Source organism: Malaclemys terrapin, chromosome 2 (assembly GCF_027887155.1).
Source record: "Malaclemys terrapin pileata isolate rMalTer1 chromosome 2, rMalTer1.hap1, whole genome shotgun sequence".
NCBI classification, from domain to species: domain Eukaryota; kingdom Metazoa; phylum Chordata; order Testudines; family Emydidae; genus Malaclemys; species Malaclemys terrapin.
This window is the reverse complement of record NC_071506.1, coordinates 251,065,697-251,084,244: the sequence shown is the minus strand read 5'-3', so window position 1 is coordinate 251,084,244 and position 18,548 is coordinate 251,065,697. Positions and strand designations below refer to the sequence as shown.

General features: G+C 44.8%; 1 protein-coding gene across 3 annotated transcripts in view; it reads left to right on the top strand.

The window, feature by feature from the left end:
* The window catches only part of PIP4K2A (phosphatidylinositol-5-phosphate 4-kinase type 2 alpha), a 203,966-nt gene that overhangs the window by 140,470 nt on the left and 44,948 nt on the right, over window positions 1–18,548 (top strand). For all 3 annotated transcript variants that reach the window (XM_054020678.1, XM_054020680.1, XM_054020679.1), the window contains exon 5: window positions 17,201–17,347. In XM_054020678.1, the coding sequence (XP_053876653.1) occupies window positions 17,201–17,347 (147 nt within the window). The remainder of the gene's footprint in view (window positions 1–17,200; window positions 17,348–18,548) is intronic.

Here is an 18,548-nt window from a genome sequence, read left to right as displayed (position 1 = left end):
TCAACGGCCTGCTAAGCCCAGGGTTTTCAGTTTAATCTTTGGGGGGACCATTCTGTGTGACAATTGTTTGTGTTTCTCCCTGATGCACAGCCACCTTTCTTGATTTTAATTCCCTGTACCTGTACGCCATGTCATCACTCGGCCCTCCCTCCTTCTCCTGGTCCATCAGATACTAGTTTCGCGCCTTTTTTCTGACCAGGCGCCATAGCTAGCACTGGGATCATGGAGCCCGCTCAGATCACCGCGGCAATTATGAGCACTATGAACACCACACGCATTGTCCTGGAGTATATGCAGAGCCAGGACATCCCAAGGCGAAACCTGGACCAGCCGAGGAGGCGATTGCAGCGCGGCGAAGAGAGTGATGAGGAAATTGACATGGACATAGACCTCTCACAAGGCACAGGCCCCAGCAATGTGGAAATCATGGTGTCACTGGGGCAGGTTCATGCCGTGGAACGCCGATTCTGGGCCCGGGAAACAAGCACAGACTGGTGGGACCGCATCGTGCTGCAGGTATGGGACGATTCCCAGTGGCTGCGAAACTTTCGCATGCGTAAGGCCACTTTCATGGAACTTTTGTGACTTGCTTTCCCCTGCCCTGAAACGCCAGGATACCAAGATGAGAGCAGCCCTCACAGTTGATAAGCGAGTGGCGATAGCCCTGTGGAAGCTTGCAACGCCAGACAGCTACCGGTCAGTCGGGAATCAATTTGGAGTGGGCAAATCTACGGTGGGGGCTGCTGTGAGTGGGCAATGAAAGACCTGGTGATATCAAGGGGAGTGACTCTGGGCAACGTGCAGTCAATAGTGGATGGTTTTGCTGAAATGGGATTCCCAAACTGTGGCGGGGCCATAGACGGAACCCATATCCCTATCTTGTCACCGGAGCACCAAGCCACCGACTACGTAAACCACAAGGGGTACTTTTCAATAATAATAATAATAATAATAATAATGGAGATATCCCATCTCCTAGAACTGGAAGGGACCTTGAAAGGTCATCGAGTCCAGCCCCCTGCCTTCACTAGCAGGACCAAGTACTGATTTTGCCCCAGATTCCCAAGTGGCCCCCTCAAGGATTGAACTCACAACCCTGGGTTTAGCAGGCCAATGCTCAAACCACTGAGCTATCCCTCCCCCCTGGTGGATCACAAGGGACGTTTCACCAACATCAACGTGGGATGGCCGGGAAAGGTACATGATGCTCGCGTCTTCAGGAACTCTGCTCTGTTTCGACTTTCTTCCCGGACCAGAAAGTAACCGTTGGGGATGTTGAAATGCCTATCGTGATCCTTGGGGACCCAGCCTACCCCTTAATGCCGTGGCTCATGAAGCCGTACATAGGCAGCCTGGACAGGAGTCAGGACCTGTTCAACTACAGGCTGAGCAAGTGCCGAATGGTGGTGGAATGTGCATTTGGACGTTTAAAAGCGCGCTGGCGCAGCTTACTGACTCGCTCAGACCTCAGCGAAAAGAATATCCCCATTGTTGTTGCTGCTTGCTGTGCGCTCCACAATATCGGTGAGAGTAAGGGGGAGTCATTTATGGCGGGGTGGGAGGTTGAGGCAACTCGCCTGGCCGCTGATTACGCGCAGCCAGACACCAGGGCGGTTAGAGGAGCACAGCAGGGCGCGGTGCGCATCAGAGAAGCTTTGAAAACGAGTTTTGTGACTGGCCAGGCTACTGTGTGAAACTTCTGTTTGTTTCTCCTTGATGAACCCTCCAAACCCCCCCCCCGACCCGGTTCACTCTACTTCCCTGTAAACCAACCACCCCACCCCACCCTCCCCTCCCCAATTCGAGCACCGCTTGCAGAGGCAATAAAGTCATTGTTTTTTCACATTCATGCATTCTTTATTAGTTCCTCACAGAAGTAGGGGGATAATTGCCAAGGTAGCCTGGGATGGGTGGGGGAGGAGGGATGAAAAAGGACACACTGCATTTTAAAACTTTAAGTCTTATTGAAGGCCAGCCTTCTGATGCTTGGGCGATCATCTGGGGTGGAGTGACTGGGTGGACGGAGGCCCCCCCACCGTGTTCTTGGGCGTCTCGGTGAGGAGGCTATGGAACTTGGGGAGGAGGGCTGTTGGTTAAACAGGGGCTGTAGCGGTGGTCTCTGCTCCTGCTGCCTTTCCTGCAGCTCAACCATACACTCGAGCATATCAGTTTGATGCTCCAACAGACGGAGCATTGACTCTTGCCGTCTGTCTGCAAGCTGACGCCACCTATCGTCTTCAGCCCGCCACTTGCTCTTTTCATCCCGCCATTCAGCCCGCCACCTCTCCTCTCGTTCATATTGTGCTTTTCTCATGTCCGACATTGACTGCCTCCACGCATTCTGCTGTGCTCTATCAGCGTGGGAGGACATCTGCAACTCCGTGAACATATCGTCCCTCGTCCTACGTTTTCTCTTTCTAATGTTCACTAGCCTCTGCGAAGGAGAAACATTTGCAGCTGGTGGAGGAGAAGGGAGAGGTGGTTAAAAAAGACACATTTTAGAGAACAATGGGTACACTCTTTCATTACAAGGTCGCATATTTCGGCTTGCAGGCAGCCATGGTAGGCCACAGTGTTTTGGCTTTTTTAACCTTCTTAACATGCGGGAAAGGTTTCAAACAGCAGCGCATTTCCCATATCAAGGATGAATTGGGTTGTCCATTTAAAATGGGTTTTCAATGTAAAAGGAGGGGCTGCGGTTTCCCGGTTAACATGCGGCACAAACCCAAGTAAACCCCACACACACACACACGATTCTCTGGGATGATCACTTCACCCCTCCCCTCCACCGCGTGGTTACCAACAGGGAACATTTCTGTTCAGAAGAGCAGGAACGGGCACCTCTGAATGTCCCCTTAATAAAATCACCCCATTTCAACCAGGTGACTGTGAATTATATCACTCTCCTGAGGATAAGAAAGAGAGATAAGGAATGGATATTGTCTGCATGCCAGCAAACACCGGGACCATACGCTGCCATGCTTTGTTATGCAATGATTCCAGACTACGTGCTACTGGCCTGGCGTGGTAAAGTGTCCTACCATGGTGGACGGGATAAGGCAGCCCTCCCCAGAAACCTTTTGCAAAGGCTTTGGGAGTACATAAAGGAGAGCTTTCTGGAGATGTCCCTGGAGGATTTCCGCTCCATCCCCATACACGTTAACAGAATTTTCCAGTAGATGTACTGGCCGCGATTGCCAGGGCAAATTAATCATTAAACACGCTTGCTTTTAAACCATGTGTAATGTTTACAAATATTTACAAAGGTACACTCACCAGAGGTCTCCTGTGTGCCCTGAGGGTCTTGGGTGAGTTCGGGGGTTACTGGTTCCAGGTCCAGGGTAACAAACAGATCCTGGCTGTTGGGGAAACCGGTTTCTCCGCTTCCTTGCTGCTGTGTGCTACCTACAGTACCTCCATCCTCATCTTCCTCGTTCCCCGAACCATCTTCCCTGTGTGTTTCTCCAGTGAGAGAGTCATAGCACACGGTTGGGGTAGTGGTGGCTGCACCCCCTAGAATGGCATGCAGCTCCGCGTAGAAGTGGCAAGTTTGCGGCTCTGCCCCGGACCTTCCATTTGCTTCTCTGGCTTTGTGGTAAGCTTGCCGTAGCTCCTTAATTTTCACACGGCACTGCTGTGTGTCCCTGTTATGGCCTCGGTCCTTCATGGCCTTGGAGACCCTTTCTAATACTTTGCCATTTCTTTTACTGCTACGGAGTTCAGCTAGCACTGATTCATCTCCCTATATGGCGAGCAGATCCCGTACCTCCCGTTCGGTCCATGCTGGAGCTCTTTTGCAATCCTGGGACTCCATCACGGTTACCTGTGCTGATGAGCTCTGCGTGGTCACCTGTCCTCTCCACGCTGAGCAAACAGGAAATGAAATTCAAACATTCGCGGGTCTTTTCCTGTCTACCTGGTCAGTGCATCTGAGTTGAGAGTGCTGTCCAGAGCGGTCACAATGAAGCACTGTGGGATAGCTCCCGGAGGCCAATAACGTCAAATTCCGTCCACACTACCCCAATTCCGACCCGCAAAGGCCGGTTTTATCGCTAATCCCCTCGTCGGAGGTGGTGTAAAGAAACCGGTTTAAAGGACCCTTTAAGTCGAAAGAAAGGGCTTCGTCGTGTGGACGTGTCCAGGCTTAATTCGATTTAACGCTGCTAAAGTCGACCTAAACCCGTAGTGTAGACCAGGCCTAAGTGACCCCACGACAGCTGTTTGAAGTGCATGGAGGAGTCCCATAGAAAAGACAAGTGCAGAAACTGCAAAAATTTTCGCCCTAGAACCCAGAAGGAGCGGGATATCCCCTTGAGGGTCCTCCTCTTGGAGGCTATGCTTCATCCAGCCTTGGAGCCCTCCAGCTCGAACCCCACGCTCTGCCCAGCACCATTTCCCCCTCATCAGTACCTAAGAAGCGTCAAAAGAAGTGGAGCCCCCCAGCACCAGAGGGGAAAGGGGCTTTAGGCAAAGGACGTATGTCAGGCCATGTGTCCACAACGGTGCTTCACAGGGGTACCGCTGCGGTTGGACACCCCAGCCCAACCAGGGATCCGCCTCCACCTCCTGGAAGTGGCAGGGGACCCTGGCTTCTCCTAGAGCCCTTGTTCCCAAAGCGGCCCCGGCAGCTAAGGAACAAGCAGGCCAACTGGCACCGCAGTCACCGTGGCAGGCACCAGACTCAGCTAAGACCCCAAGACCCAAGGGCAAGCCGGTCATGGGTCCACCCCATAAGGCAGTGGAGCACCCTCAGCTCCTGGACTGCAGGCATAGATCACCATCTCTGCAGCCTAGGACCCTGCCACTGCACCCTCAGTCTCTGGTCAGAAGGCCCAGGTCCCCGATGCTGTGCTCTCCTCCTATGAGGCAAGGGACAGTGGATTCGAGGCACCGGTCCCTGTACCCCTAGTACTGGTGAGCTTCACACAAAAGATCGCTGTGGAGCAAGTCACCTTCCCCTAGACGGTCTCCCAGACGTCAGTCCCCACCGGGGCAGAATCGCTCCCCATCACAGCAACAGTCTCCACCTCCCTGATATCACTCATCAGGCAGGCACCGCACCTTGCCCTTGTCTCACCAATTGCCAACCAGGGTCAGTCAGCAAACTGAGGCCTTGACGGCCCTGCCCTGGTCGCCAGAATGGCAATGGTCTGAGTCGGACCGGGAGTTTAGTCCCTTGCCAAGGAGGAGTGATTCACCGCCAACCAGCAAGACCGGTGTGGCATCTGCAGTGGCGGCATGGCAGCAGGGACAGTGGCCCACTCAGTGGCCATACTGGAACCCATGGGGCGTGCGTATAATGCCGGTCCTATATTCCCACCAGTCCTCCCTGGCCATCTCAGACAAGCCGCCTCCGGCACTGCTGGCACCAGAGTCGGAACACGACACCAAATCCGATGCCGGGCAGAGCAACAGGCTCCAACACCTAAGGAGCAGTCTCCAGAGAAGGAAGGGGAACCCGCCCCTCTCCCGGCGGTGCAATCATTGTCATCTCCGGTCGAAACGGTGGCAGGTCCCTACCAAACGGGCAGTCCCCCCAACGACTTCAAGGAGCACCAGGCCTTCCTTAAAGGTGGCTACCAATTTGAAGTTAAAATTTGAGGAGTTCAGAGGAATCTGACCTCTTTAACGTTCTATCTTCCTCCAGCCCAGCCCAGGTCATGCTACCCATCCACCCAGAGGTCCTTAAGATTGCCAAATGCTGTGGTAGCACCCCACTTCCATTCCGCCTACTTTTAAGAGGGTGGAAGAGAAGTACTACATCCCTGCAAAAGGGTTTGAATATTTATACAGTCCACTGCAACGCATAGTGTTAATTGGAGCAGTCCTCGACTCTACTCAGGCGCGAGCCTTCCTCCCTGAGGCTCGGTTCCAACCCATGGTGGACCTCATCTCCTGCATGCAAATCCACCCTCTCACCACCATTCACGTGTGCCTATGATTGTTGGGCCATATGGCTGCCTGCACTTACGTGGTCCAACATGCGCAGCTCAGTCTCGGGCCCCTGCAGGCATGGCTGGCCTTGGTCTGTCCCCAACAGACACAGCCTGGACCGGGTGGTCAGGGTCCCAGACCAAATACTGTTGTCACTCACCTGGTGGCAGAATCCTGCATTGGTGTTGGAGAGAGTTCCCTTCATGGCTCTGTCCCTATCAATGACCCTGGTCACTGATGCCTCGGACCTGGGGTGGGAAGACCATCTGGGTGATCTCAGCATGCAAGGCCGTTGGTAGAGTCATGATCACTCCCTACATATCAACGTCAGTGAGCTCAGAGCAGTTCGTCTGGCCTGCCGAGCCTTCCTCCCTCACATAGAAAGCCGGGTGGTCCAGGTCCTGACTGACAATACAGCAGCTATGTTCTATATCAACAAGCAAGGAGGAGCCAGATCGTCTGCCCTTTGCCAAGAAGCCCTCAGGCTCTGGGATTTCAGTATACAACACGACATCCATCTCCTAGCTGCACACCTCCCCGAGGCCAGGAACACTCTGGCAGATCGTCTCAGCAGGATCTTCTTGTCTTGCCGCGACTGATCCCTCCATCTGCAAGTGGTCAGCATCATCTTCCAGAGATGGGGGACACCCCAGGTGGACCTGTTTGTGTCCAGGCAGAACAGGAAATGCCCCATTTTCTGCTCAGTTTGGAGGATCAACAGAGGCTCCCTGTTAGACACTCTTCTTCTCTCATGATCGGGGGCTCTGTTATACGCCTTCCCCACAGTGTCGTTAATTCACAGGGTCCTCATGAAGATCAAGCATGACAGGTTGGCTGCTGCATGGTTAAATGCAGAGGAGCAGGAGTGCTAGGCCGGTGTCCAAGAGGAAATTAGAAAGCCCTCCACCAGAGTGACCTACCTGGCCAAATGGAAGCGGTTTGCTTGTTGGACCTCTGATAAAGGCATTTGGCCCAAATGAGCCTTGCTGCAGTTAATCCTGGACTACCTTCTGCATCTCAAGCTCCAAGGACTGTCCCTTTTATCTATCCAGGTCCACTTGGCCACTATCTCAGCCTTCCATCTGCCACTTGAGGGTAGGTCAGTTTTCACCCAGGACATGACTGCCAGGTTCCTCAAGGGCCTCAAGCGCCTTTACCTGCACGTCAGGGACCTCGTCCCTCCGTGGGACTTGAATCTTGTTCTGTCATGGCTCACGGGGGCCCCCCTTCAAGACTCTGGCTTCCTCCTCTCTCCTTCTCCTTTCCTGGAAGGTCATGTTCTTGGTTGCAATAACATCTGCCCTCCGGGTCTCTGAGATTAGGTCATATACCTTGAAACTACCCTATATAGTCTTTTACAAAGACAAGGTCCAGCTGCGGCCTCTCCTGGCTTTCCTGGCCAGGGTGGTCTCAGTTTCATACAGGGCCAGGACATTTACTTACCTGTCTTTTTTCCAAAGCCATAAGTCGGAGGAGGAGGAGCATAGGTTGCATTCCCTAGACATCAGGAGGGTTGTTAGCCTTCTACATTGAAAGGACCAAGCCATTCCACAAGTCGACCCAGTTGTTCGTCGTGGTGGCCAACAGGATGAAAGGTCGTCCACTATCCGCTCAAAGAATTTCTTCTTGGATCACTGGCTGCATTCGCTGCTGCTACAATCAGGCAAAGGTGCCATCTTCAGTGATTGTCACTGCCTGCTCAACCAGAACACAAGTCTCTTCGGGAGCTTTCCTAGCTCAAATGCCTATCCAGGACATCTGTAGAGTGGCCACCTGGTTGTCCATCCACACATTCATGTCCTATTATGCACTTACCCAGCAGGCCTGGGACGATGCTGGCTTCGGTAGAGCAGTACTGCAAGCCGCTAGACTGTGCACTCTGAGCCCATCTCTAAGGATACTGCTTCCAAGTCACTTAGAATGGAATCGACATGAGCAAGCACTCGAAGAAGAAAAAAGGTTACCTACCTTTTCGTAACTTGTTCTTTGAGATGTGTTGCTCATGTCCATTCCATTACGCATCCTCCTACTGTCAAGTTGCCAGCAAGAAGGAGCTGAGAGGGCGTAGGGTTGGGCATGAGCGCAGCACTCAAGGGGGTGCTACAGCCGACCCTACGGATACCACTAATGCAAAAATCTAACAACTGTGCACATGGGTGCATACACACCTTGAATGGAATGGACATGAGCAACACATCTCGAAGAACAGTAGTTACGAAAGGTAGGTAACTGTTTATTCTTAACGATAGTACATAGCATTTGTTGTGTTTGAATTTAATGTTGTTGAATTCAGCCCAATTCGCCAATTTGTCAAGGTCATTCGGAATTCTAATCCTGTCCTCCAAAGTGCTTGCAACCCCTCCCAGCTCCAGATGTCACCCACATATGTTGTAAGCATACTCTCCACTCCTTTTATCCACATTATATTGTCACACACTGGTACATGGGTACTGAAAAACAATAGTTTATTATTTGTATTACTGTAGCACCTAGGAGCCCTAGTTATGGACTATGATCCCATTGGGCTAGGTTCTGTAGGCACACACAACAAAAGATGGCCAAGTTCTAACTGAATGTAATAGGATAGAATCTCTCTTTTTTTTTTTTTTTTTTTTTAAGTTTTGTTAAACTTGTGCATAGTGTGAGTCATTAACTAGCTCCGCACATAGATTCAGAATGATCCCTGAGGCTCATTCAAAAGTCAACACGGGAATAAAAAGTACAAGGAGGAAAAAATGTTACTTGGGAATGTGACTGTAGATTGCTTGAATAGGAAGGAAGGCCAGAGGTACACCTGAGAAGCTTCTGGAAGCATTGTGATGACATAAAAAGGGATGGTTCAGTAACTAGAAGAGAGACTTAGAGTTGATTGCAGCACTTTAAATTCTGTGAGATTGAGAGAGGGAGCAGTTGGCTGGGTTCATCAAGTGAAATAGCAATGACCATGGTTTCCAAAGGCAGACAGAGAGTGTCAAGTGGAATAAATTGCTAGAAGTGGATACCAGAGCCAGTTTTTTAAATCTGACTGAACCCAGACATCATCTTCCTCCAGATGTACTAGGATTACTTCAAAGATTAAATTGCTACCAGCCAGTGGTGTAGGAATGGTGAACACCCAGGCTCGATGAGGGTGAATGAAGGACTGGGATAATGGCTTAATTGTAGAAGTAGGTTAGGAGTGACACTGGAGTGTATCAGGTGAACTAGCACTTCTTGTACATCGATTTTCTATAAAATGAGGTCCATGAAGGGACCTAATGACAGCTAGTGCTAAGAATGGAGGAGGCTTCAGTGAAGTCACTGTGACAGAAACTTGGAAGCCAGCTCAGAGCACAAGAAGCAGATAAAATATCTTATGGATAAGGATTCCAAGCCTCTGGGATCAAGGGGCACAAGATTATTCTATGGTAAACCCACCCTTCTGGCCTCATCATCAGTAGCTGCCCCTACTGACTGCATATTTTCTCCCTTTCCCCAGGTAACTGTACATACCAGTGGTACCTGCTACACTGCCTGCTGTCTCTTTGGCAACAGACAGCCTGTAGTGACCAGCACTGTGCAGTGCACTGGAGAGGGAGGGAGAATGTCCAGTCAGCAGAGGTATGGAAGAATGGAGAAGACTGGAGGTGGGTGGAAGGAGATGGAGAACAAAGAAACCAGATAAAAAGCAACAGCTAGAAAAAAAGAAAAGAAAAGCAGAAAAATGCACAAAGTCAGACAGAGGTCAGAAAAGAAAAAAGATAATAGAAAGGTAGGTGAAAGAAAATGCACAGAAAATAGGTGAGAGAAGGCAAACCACACGAGGGCATGGTGCAAGACTGTGTGGAATTCAGGAGCTAGCATGGATTCATTGTGTGGGAGGTGGAATCGAGGATTTGAGTCCACGGTTGAGAGCCATTGTTGGTGGAGGAGGAATTTTTTAGCACAGATGAGGGAAACTGGAGATGGAGAAAAATTTTCAACCAGAGGATGATGATTAGCAGCCAAGGAATCTGGATAAGCCACTTGTAAAATAGAATGCTGGGGAAAAAAAGAACTCTTCAGTCAAATTGTACTTGATTTTTGTCTGTCCTACTGTAAGTGCTCAAAAGGGTATTCTGATATCACTCTGAGGACTTGTCAACGCAGTGAGGATTTAATGTGCACTACAGTGTGTGATTTCTAAAGTGCACTGTGTGTTGCACATGAATTAGTCAGTGTAGACCCTGCTGGTGTGCACTAAAAATTCCTTAGTGCGCTTAACATAGTACTGTTTCAAATAACACTACATTAAAGCATACTAGGGAACATTCAGAATGCACTTGTAGCATCTATGTTGACCAGTTAATGTGCAACATGTTAGTGCACTTTAGAAGTCACTCCCCGTAGAATGCATTACCCCACTATTCAACAAACCCAAGATGGGTAGTTCTTGAGGGAGTAACCAACATATTGGAGAAGCGCAGAGAAGATGGGGTAATTTTTGGAGCAAAATAGGAAAATGAGGAATACAAGGCTCTGAGTTACTTACATTCAAAATTTAAGTCAAGAATCTTAAATTCTTTAAAATATTAGTGTGTTTATAATATTGCAAGGGGAAAAGGTTCATAGGTTTCTTCCATGAAAGACCATTGGAGGGGATTTTGCATGGAGTGGAGAAAAGACTTTGGGCAAAATTCTGTGCTGATTGAACTCCATGCAAATCATGAGGTTGCACAGGGTGTTTTCCACACCTAATGTGGCCCTATGTGCTTACACTAAAATTCCTGTTATGAAAATTTGGCCTTGCGACAGAAAATCAGGAGAACTAGAAAAGTAAGGCTAAGCCTAATTACTACCTACTGGACTGAAACTCTTGTTTCTGAGAGAGAAGGGGAAAAAAATTACCAACACAGAAAAGCTTTAAAGAACATTTGAACAGTTAACATCTATTATGTTACTTCATTTAGTTTAAATATTTAGGATTCTTTCCTGGCCCATTGAAGTCAATGGCTAAACTCACATCAACTTCCACAGGACCAGGATTTCACCTGTAGTTGTTAAATATTTACCCCGAATGCATTCGAGAGGTATTAAACCTACAGCTTATTTATCATAAATCAGTGTTTATGTTAGGGTGCAGGCTCCTGCTATCAGATCTGAGTCCTGGACAGACACAAAAGTTGGTGGTCCTCTAGCCAGACTTTCAAATTGATACGTAAAACTAAATATTGCGTCCTCTTGAGGCTCTAGGACTGAGAGTCATGGACTTGTGCCTCAGAACTGTTCGTGAAAAATTGAGCTAAATGAGTGCAATTTCATTTAAATCTCAAACGATTTAGCAGTGAGAAGCGTCTTTCACAGCTTTTACAAGACCCATGATGAATAGCAGATATCTCTTGCATTTATAACTTTTCATTGCTTTCTGTGTTTGTCTTGTAATTCAGCTAATGAATCCCTTCACTGGGTCAGCTACATGCCCATCAGATAATTTTCCTGTTAAATAGTTCATCAGTGGAATAAATTCCATCACACTAGGGCTTGATAAAAGAATAGCACTCAACTCTATCCTGAGCAAATGTGTAAATCTATGTAAGGTTCTTTTTTTCTTTTTTTTAATTTAGAGACAGTAATTTGTTATAACATAATTCTCGGATCTAAATTTTCCAAGGTTAGGATTTTTTAACCTGTTTTCCCCCCAATACAGTAAGCTGTTTTCTGCTGTCTAGGAACAGGAAATGAAAGCGAAGAATGAGCACAAAGGAGCAGTGTCTACTGTTGCTTCTTTAACATCTTCAAAATATATTTGAAGTTATATCACTAATCAATGTACACCTCCCCCCTCTCCTCCTGCAGCTGCTTTAATCTGTACTATTGCCATTTAAGAAATGTATAATATAAGACCACTATAGCTTTTGCCACTTTGCTGACAGCCTTTTTGTAAATATAATTATTTTAAAGGGATAATAAGGTAGAGATAGAAAATACAGAGTACATTCAGAATTAACATTTGCAGAGTATATAATTAAGCAAGAAGGAGATGTTGAATCTTAGACTGTGGAGGAATCAACAGCTCTTCCCCACTCAGGCACTGAGAGATCAGGATTCAGCCATATCATCAGGCTGGTTTTGCCAAAGTTGTCCTGCAGAAAAACTTTTTTTTTTTTTTTTTTTTTTTTTTTGAGGCATTCTTTATATATCAGAAAAGATCTGGAAAAGGCCCAATTTATTCTTCCTGTGTCACCATTGCAATTATATATCCTGTGTCACCACTCCAGTACGCCTAAGAGCTCACCAAAGTCATCCTGCAAGAAGGGTGAGAGCCATGATCTCTTTTTTTCTAATGCAAAAAGAGGCAGAGAGAGATTTTGGATTGAGAAGAACTTTGAGACTTAGTTTATATAGCACATAAAGGAGAATTTAAGATCACAAACGTTTGCTATTTATTTCACCTTTAAGATTTGTGTTCAAGAAAAAGGTCATATAATTGCTTATTTAAAACTGTATTTGGATGCACAGCAGGCCAAATGTGCCCATATGTTGATGGTACTTTATTTTGTTAAATGTAATACAACCCTTCTTCTGGGAAGAAAACCTAGGAGAAAAATCATCTATCCAAAGTAATAAGAAAAATGGATAGTAGGTTGTTTCATGCAACATCCATGTAAGAAAATGGATTTTATACACCTAAGGACTTGTAATTGTATTATTAGCTAAGTATTATAAATATTTTAGCAAGGCTACTTGATGGAATTTTTTTAATGTTCTTTAAAAAAAAGAATTAGCCTTTATCATTAAAGGAGTGAAGGTCTTCTGTTTCACTGAAATTAAGCAGTCCTGCTAAGCATATACTGGCTTATTTTCTAGGCTCACTTTTATTCCAGCTCTGAGTGGGAAACTTCAGGAAAACTTTCTTAAAAAGCACTTGAGTTGGCTAATTTGTTACTTCATTTATATCAAGAAGAACAAATTGAAAATCTGCCAACCATGGCCACCAATGCAAGTCCTGCTGGGCTCCCACCCAAACAGATGGCTCACTTTGCCTCCTCTGTGATACAGAAATGGGGGATTGATAGTTTCAAAGGTAGAAAGTTCTAGACCAACCTCCTAGATTATGGCTGCAAGTGGCATTCCTCCCTTTGTCTCTCTCCAACAAGATAAGAAATGCTATAATGGAAAGTTTGGAGTAATTTAGTATTATTTTATCAAGTGCCAGTTGCACAAGTCTCCAAACTCAGTCAGCAACAAGTAGGAAATAAAAAGTTATGGAGCAGGTTCTGCTTTTAGAAGAAAGCCTCTTGAAACTCTGCAGTGGCATGGCTGAGAACCTCTTTAATCCTCCTAGTGTCCTTTGAGCTATGCTAGGGGAAGGTGCTAGTATAACGCATTCTATTGGTAGAGTCAAAACTGGTTACTTAGTCTGAAATGTACTAACAAATAGCTAGCTTTAACTTTACATTCCAGTAAGATATAAATCAAGTCTCACTCTGTTCCCTTCTTACGTAATCCCATAAGAGAAAAGATTCATTTATATCCTGCTACATGGGATATGAGTTTCAGGAAGTGGGCTAGAGTTGGCTTTATACCTACCGTGAATACTTTGCATGTTTGCTGTGTTAACAGATTATTTTACAGATGAGGTTGCTAAGGCACAGAAAGTTTAAGTGACTTGTTCAGGTCACACAGCGAGTAACAGAGCTGGGCTTGAACACAGGTCTCTTGACTCTCAAACCTTGCCCTAACAGCTAGAAGAGGAAGGATTTTCCAGTGATTAGAGCAGTAGCCTGGGACTCCAGATACCCAGGTTCAATTCCCTGTTCTGCCATGGATGACTTATATGACCTTGGGCAAATCAGTTAGGGCTAGATACACAAAGGGATTAGGTGCTGCAACACCTGATTCCTAGGTATCCTGCCTCCTAGTAGAATTGACAGCCCTGAGCTAGGCACCTATGCTCCCCATACATTGTATGGAGAAAGTTAGATTTCTAAAAGGATTCACAGAAGTTGGGAAGCTGAGTGGGGAGTTACCTAAACTAGCTAGTAGGAATGCTGAGGAAACGGCTGTGGTCTAGGCTCAGCCTCTCATAGGAAGTTAGGCCCCTAACTCCAGGTTGGAGGAAGGTATCGATCACCACTTGGGATTCACAACTGTTAACCCTTTCCTGGATTTAGGTACTTAAGTCAGGTCAGCCCTTCCTCGATAGATTCCAAGGCCAGAAGAGACCATTGTGATAATCTAATCTGACCTCTTGCATAACACAGACTATAGATCTTCCACAAAAATAATTCCTACAGTGTATCTTATAGAAATCATCCACGACAGCCCTTTGAAATAACCATTAGAACAATTTAAGGGTCATGGTGGATTCTCCACTGCTGGCAGTGGCACTTAAAAATCAAGATTGGATGTTTTTCTAAAATTTATCTATAGGAATTATTAGGGGGAAGTTTAGTGGCCTGTGTTATACAGAAGCTCAGACTACATGGGAGAAAGACCCCATTGCACCAATGGGTTATGGCACTCACCTGGGCGGTGGGAAGACCTGTTTTCAAATCTCCACCTGATTTGGAGCAGGGACTTGAATCCAGATTTCCCACAGTCCAGTTGAATGGCATAACTACCAGACTATTGGATATTTGTGGGCAGTCTTTCTCAGACTCTTCTGCTGAAGCAGTTACACTTTCTATAAATAATTAAATATTAATTTGGCGGCATGCGAGCTGATTTTCAGGGGCACTCACACTGCCGGGGTCCTGGCCACCGGTATGGGGGGCTCCGCATTTTAATTTAATTTTAAATGAAGCTTCTTAAACATTTTTAAAACCTTATTTACTTTACATACAGTTTAGTAATATATTATAGACTTATAGAAAGAGACCTTCTAAAAATGTTAAAATGTATTACTGGCACGCAAAACCCTAATTTAGAGTGAATAAATGAAGACTCAGCACATCACTTCTGAAAGGTTGCTGACCCCTGATCTAGAAAATGTTTTTATGAACACAACTCCCAACCTGCTAAAGCACAGATATATGACATTAGCCTTTACAATATGTATTGGGCACATAATGATGAACATAACACAACAATAGAAGATGCTGCTTGATAATGGGGACTTGACTTTTAAATATGCTAAAGTTTTCTATTACCTCAATTTTAGTATTTCTAATGTTAATTTGTGGTGCTAAAATCTGGAAGATACCAGGTTTGTGTGTAACAGAGATCTATTTGTGGCTAAAATGAGTGATATGCCCAGTATTAGGTGTAGCATGCATACACAGCTAATGACAATCCTGTAATCAACAATTTTTCCTCTATAACTCAGGACTTTTGATCAAGTGGATACAGAATTTGAGATACTAGACACTGTGCACTGATTAAATCAACTTTTGAGCTTTTATCTTCAGTCTTCTTGTACTGTTTGGCACGTAAAGTGATTCAGTTCCTTAGTCATTGTTCAGCTCATAGTAAGTTTCCAGCTCTGCTGTTTCCCTATTTTCCTTCAGTTTTTGCTGGACAGGATTGTGTTCAAGATCATTTTGAAAGTTAACTAAAATTTTAATGTAAACAGAATTTTTCTTTAGTGTCTCCAAAACCTAATATCAAGTTAGGGAGAATAAGTGAGAGACATTCCCTAGATTTTAGCAGAGCACTCAGGAATTGGAAAATCTGCAGAGCTCCACTAGAGAGACACCAATCTGTATGGCCTTGTTGATTTGAAATCTGATAAGAACTTTCCTAGAAAACTGCACTTAAATGTGCTTCTTATTAGAAATATGCTAACATAATTTCAAATCTAATTGTAGTTTGAATTTGAGAATTTTCAAATGGCTTAAACTGCTATATTTTAGGCTATGTCTACACTATCACTTATGTTGGCAAAACTTATATTGCTCAGGGATGTGAAAAAACACACCCCTGAGCGACACAAGTTTCACTGGCGTAGTGTGCACAGCGCTATGTTGGTGGGAGAGCTTCTCCCAGCAACATAGCTGCTGCCGTTCTTTGAAGTAGTCGACGGTAGAACTCTCTCCCGTTGGCATAAAGCAGCTATATGAGCGATCTTACAGCAGCACAGCTGCATCGGTACAGCTGTAAGCTCGATAGTGTAGACATGGCCATAGAAAAGTGGTGTAAAATCAACTGCATTTCAAAAGACCATGCTCTGACAACCATGATTATTTTGTTACAAAAAGCAGAGGCTTTAGCTTTCACTGAACACTACTCAACTGTAGCTGTTTCTGCTTTTAGTAGAATCTTTTGGTAGCATTTTGGTTCCCCATCTATAAGGATTTTTTTGTTTGTTTAGGCCCTTCTGAGACTTATATGGGAATAAGATAGAGAGGAACACTATCAGTTCCTTTTCTTTTGTCTCCTACAAACTGGCCTAACTTTCTTCTTATCTTTTTTCTAGGCAATAGGAGGGAGGTATTTGAATTCATGTTTGGATTACTCTAGTTTGGATACTTGATAATATATTTTCACAATAAATTATCATTCCTTCTTAAATAACTTTTTTCTTGATGAATTCTGTATTTTTATGCTTCCTTGAATACTGTTTCTACAATATTTGTAATTACTAGTTGGAAGGCAGGTGATATCAGAACTAGTGGAGCACCCTGTGTCTGTAGGGTGACAAGTTCTCTTCAGGGGTAATATTCCATCTGTGAAGGAACATGGGCAGATGAAATGTTATCTAAATAAAAAAACACATGTATTCGACATTTTTTTCTGCTTGCTAGAAGTGGATTGTGTAATCCTGAGGTGCCGACTTAACATGGGAACTAGCACAAAGGAATTGAGAGATACTATTTCTTTTTTATATACACGGTAAGAATACACTACGCTAAACAAGTATTGGGGAAAATTGTACCAAAGTATCTACAGACTAAAGGCAAAATGCGGTACAATAGAGAATAAACAAAGTGGGGTAGTGTTTGAAAGGACAATTTCTCCTTTGTGTGAGATCAAATTGTGCTGATTTTGGACTAATAAAACACAGTGTTGTCAACTAACACAAAAAGAGTCTACCCTATTCTGAAAAGCCAAGGAAACTGAATGTTATAAGGAATGCTGTTAATATAAAAAGGATTTTGTTTTTGACACTGGTCTACAAGTATAGTAACCTTTTTAAAGGTTTGCCTATGACAGTGATTTTTGTGTGGATGCAGTGTGTTTGGAGACTTGGTTTTTCAATGGTTTGTGTATCCACCCACGACATACATGCTGTATATGTATGTGTCTCTCTGGATCTGAGTTTTTTAAGAGTTTTATTAATTTCTTTTTTTTCTTCTGTCCTTTGCAGTATATCGTGGAGTGTCATGGGATTACGCTTCTTCCCCAGTTTTTTGGCATGTACCGGCTTACCGTTGATGGAGTTGAGATATATATGATTGTAACAAGAAATGTGTTCAGCCATCGTTTGTCTGTTTATAGAAAATATGATTTAAAGGTAAGAAATAACTTTGGATATAAATAATTGTTAAAGTAGTTAAAATCGCTAAAGTAAATATTAACTATTCTGTTGAGCGTTTTAGATGTTGGTTGTTGCAAAGCACAATCAAATCTATTAAATGAATATTGTTCAGAAGTTATGTTGGTTACTTCTAAAATAAAGAAAATGTGTGGTTAGCTAAACCGGAAAACATTTTTATACAAGTAACGCCATTTAAGCTGTATCATGCATGCTTTAAGGAAAGTGGTTTAGCAGAGTATGTTTGCTAAATGTAACTAATTGTTAATGGCTGAAACTAAAAACCACTGTGAAAATGTAATAATAATAATGTTGGCCTTCTGTTTCCGATACTCCCTTGATTAACTTTGTGGGGGGCCACTGCTTATTTTGAAAAGGGCTTTTTGTAACATTTTAAGAGATGTAATTTACTAACACCACTTTAACATTTTTCAAATAGAAATATCTATCACTTGTATAGTTTTCACAGTAATAGTTCTTTTGATATTTAAAATAAATTAAGGTAGAAACTTTTGGTGCCTGGTACCTCTACCAGATATGTTTCACCTGTTCTCTAAAAATGTTTGGCTACTATTGCTAATTCAGCCAATATTTAATATATAATACTTAAAATGAATTGCCCAAATGTATTTTTCAATCTCTTTTCATAAGAGATTTGTTTTAAATTTCCTTCCCAAAGTCTCGCCTTATATTTCTAAACATTATTTATAGTAAATGTCATTCTTCTTTTGAGTGCTTGCTTATGTCGATTCCATTCTAGGTGTGCACGCGCCCATGTGTGCAATCGTCGGATATTTTTGTCGTGGTGGAATCCATAGGGCCAGCTGTGGCACCCCCTTGAGTACCACGCTCACGCACTGATATATCAGGCGCCGCCAGCCCTGTGCCCTCTCAGTTCCTTCTTATCGCCCGTGGTGGTTAGTCTGCACGCCTGTCCTTGCTTAGCAAGGGCCAGCGTTTTTTTCCTCCTTTGGACTTTGTGCCTTAAGGACTTGTATGTAGTTGATTCTTCAATAGTTAGTGTTAAGTACCTGTTCGGTGTTTAGTTGTTAGTAATTAGAGTCCCAGCAGGGACTTTGCCCCTGGCAGGGTATGCCCCAGTCTCTGGGGTTCAAGCCCTGCAGAGACTGTAACAGGCCAATCCCTATTAGTGACCCCTATGGCAGCTGTCTCAAGTGCT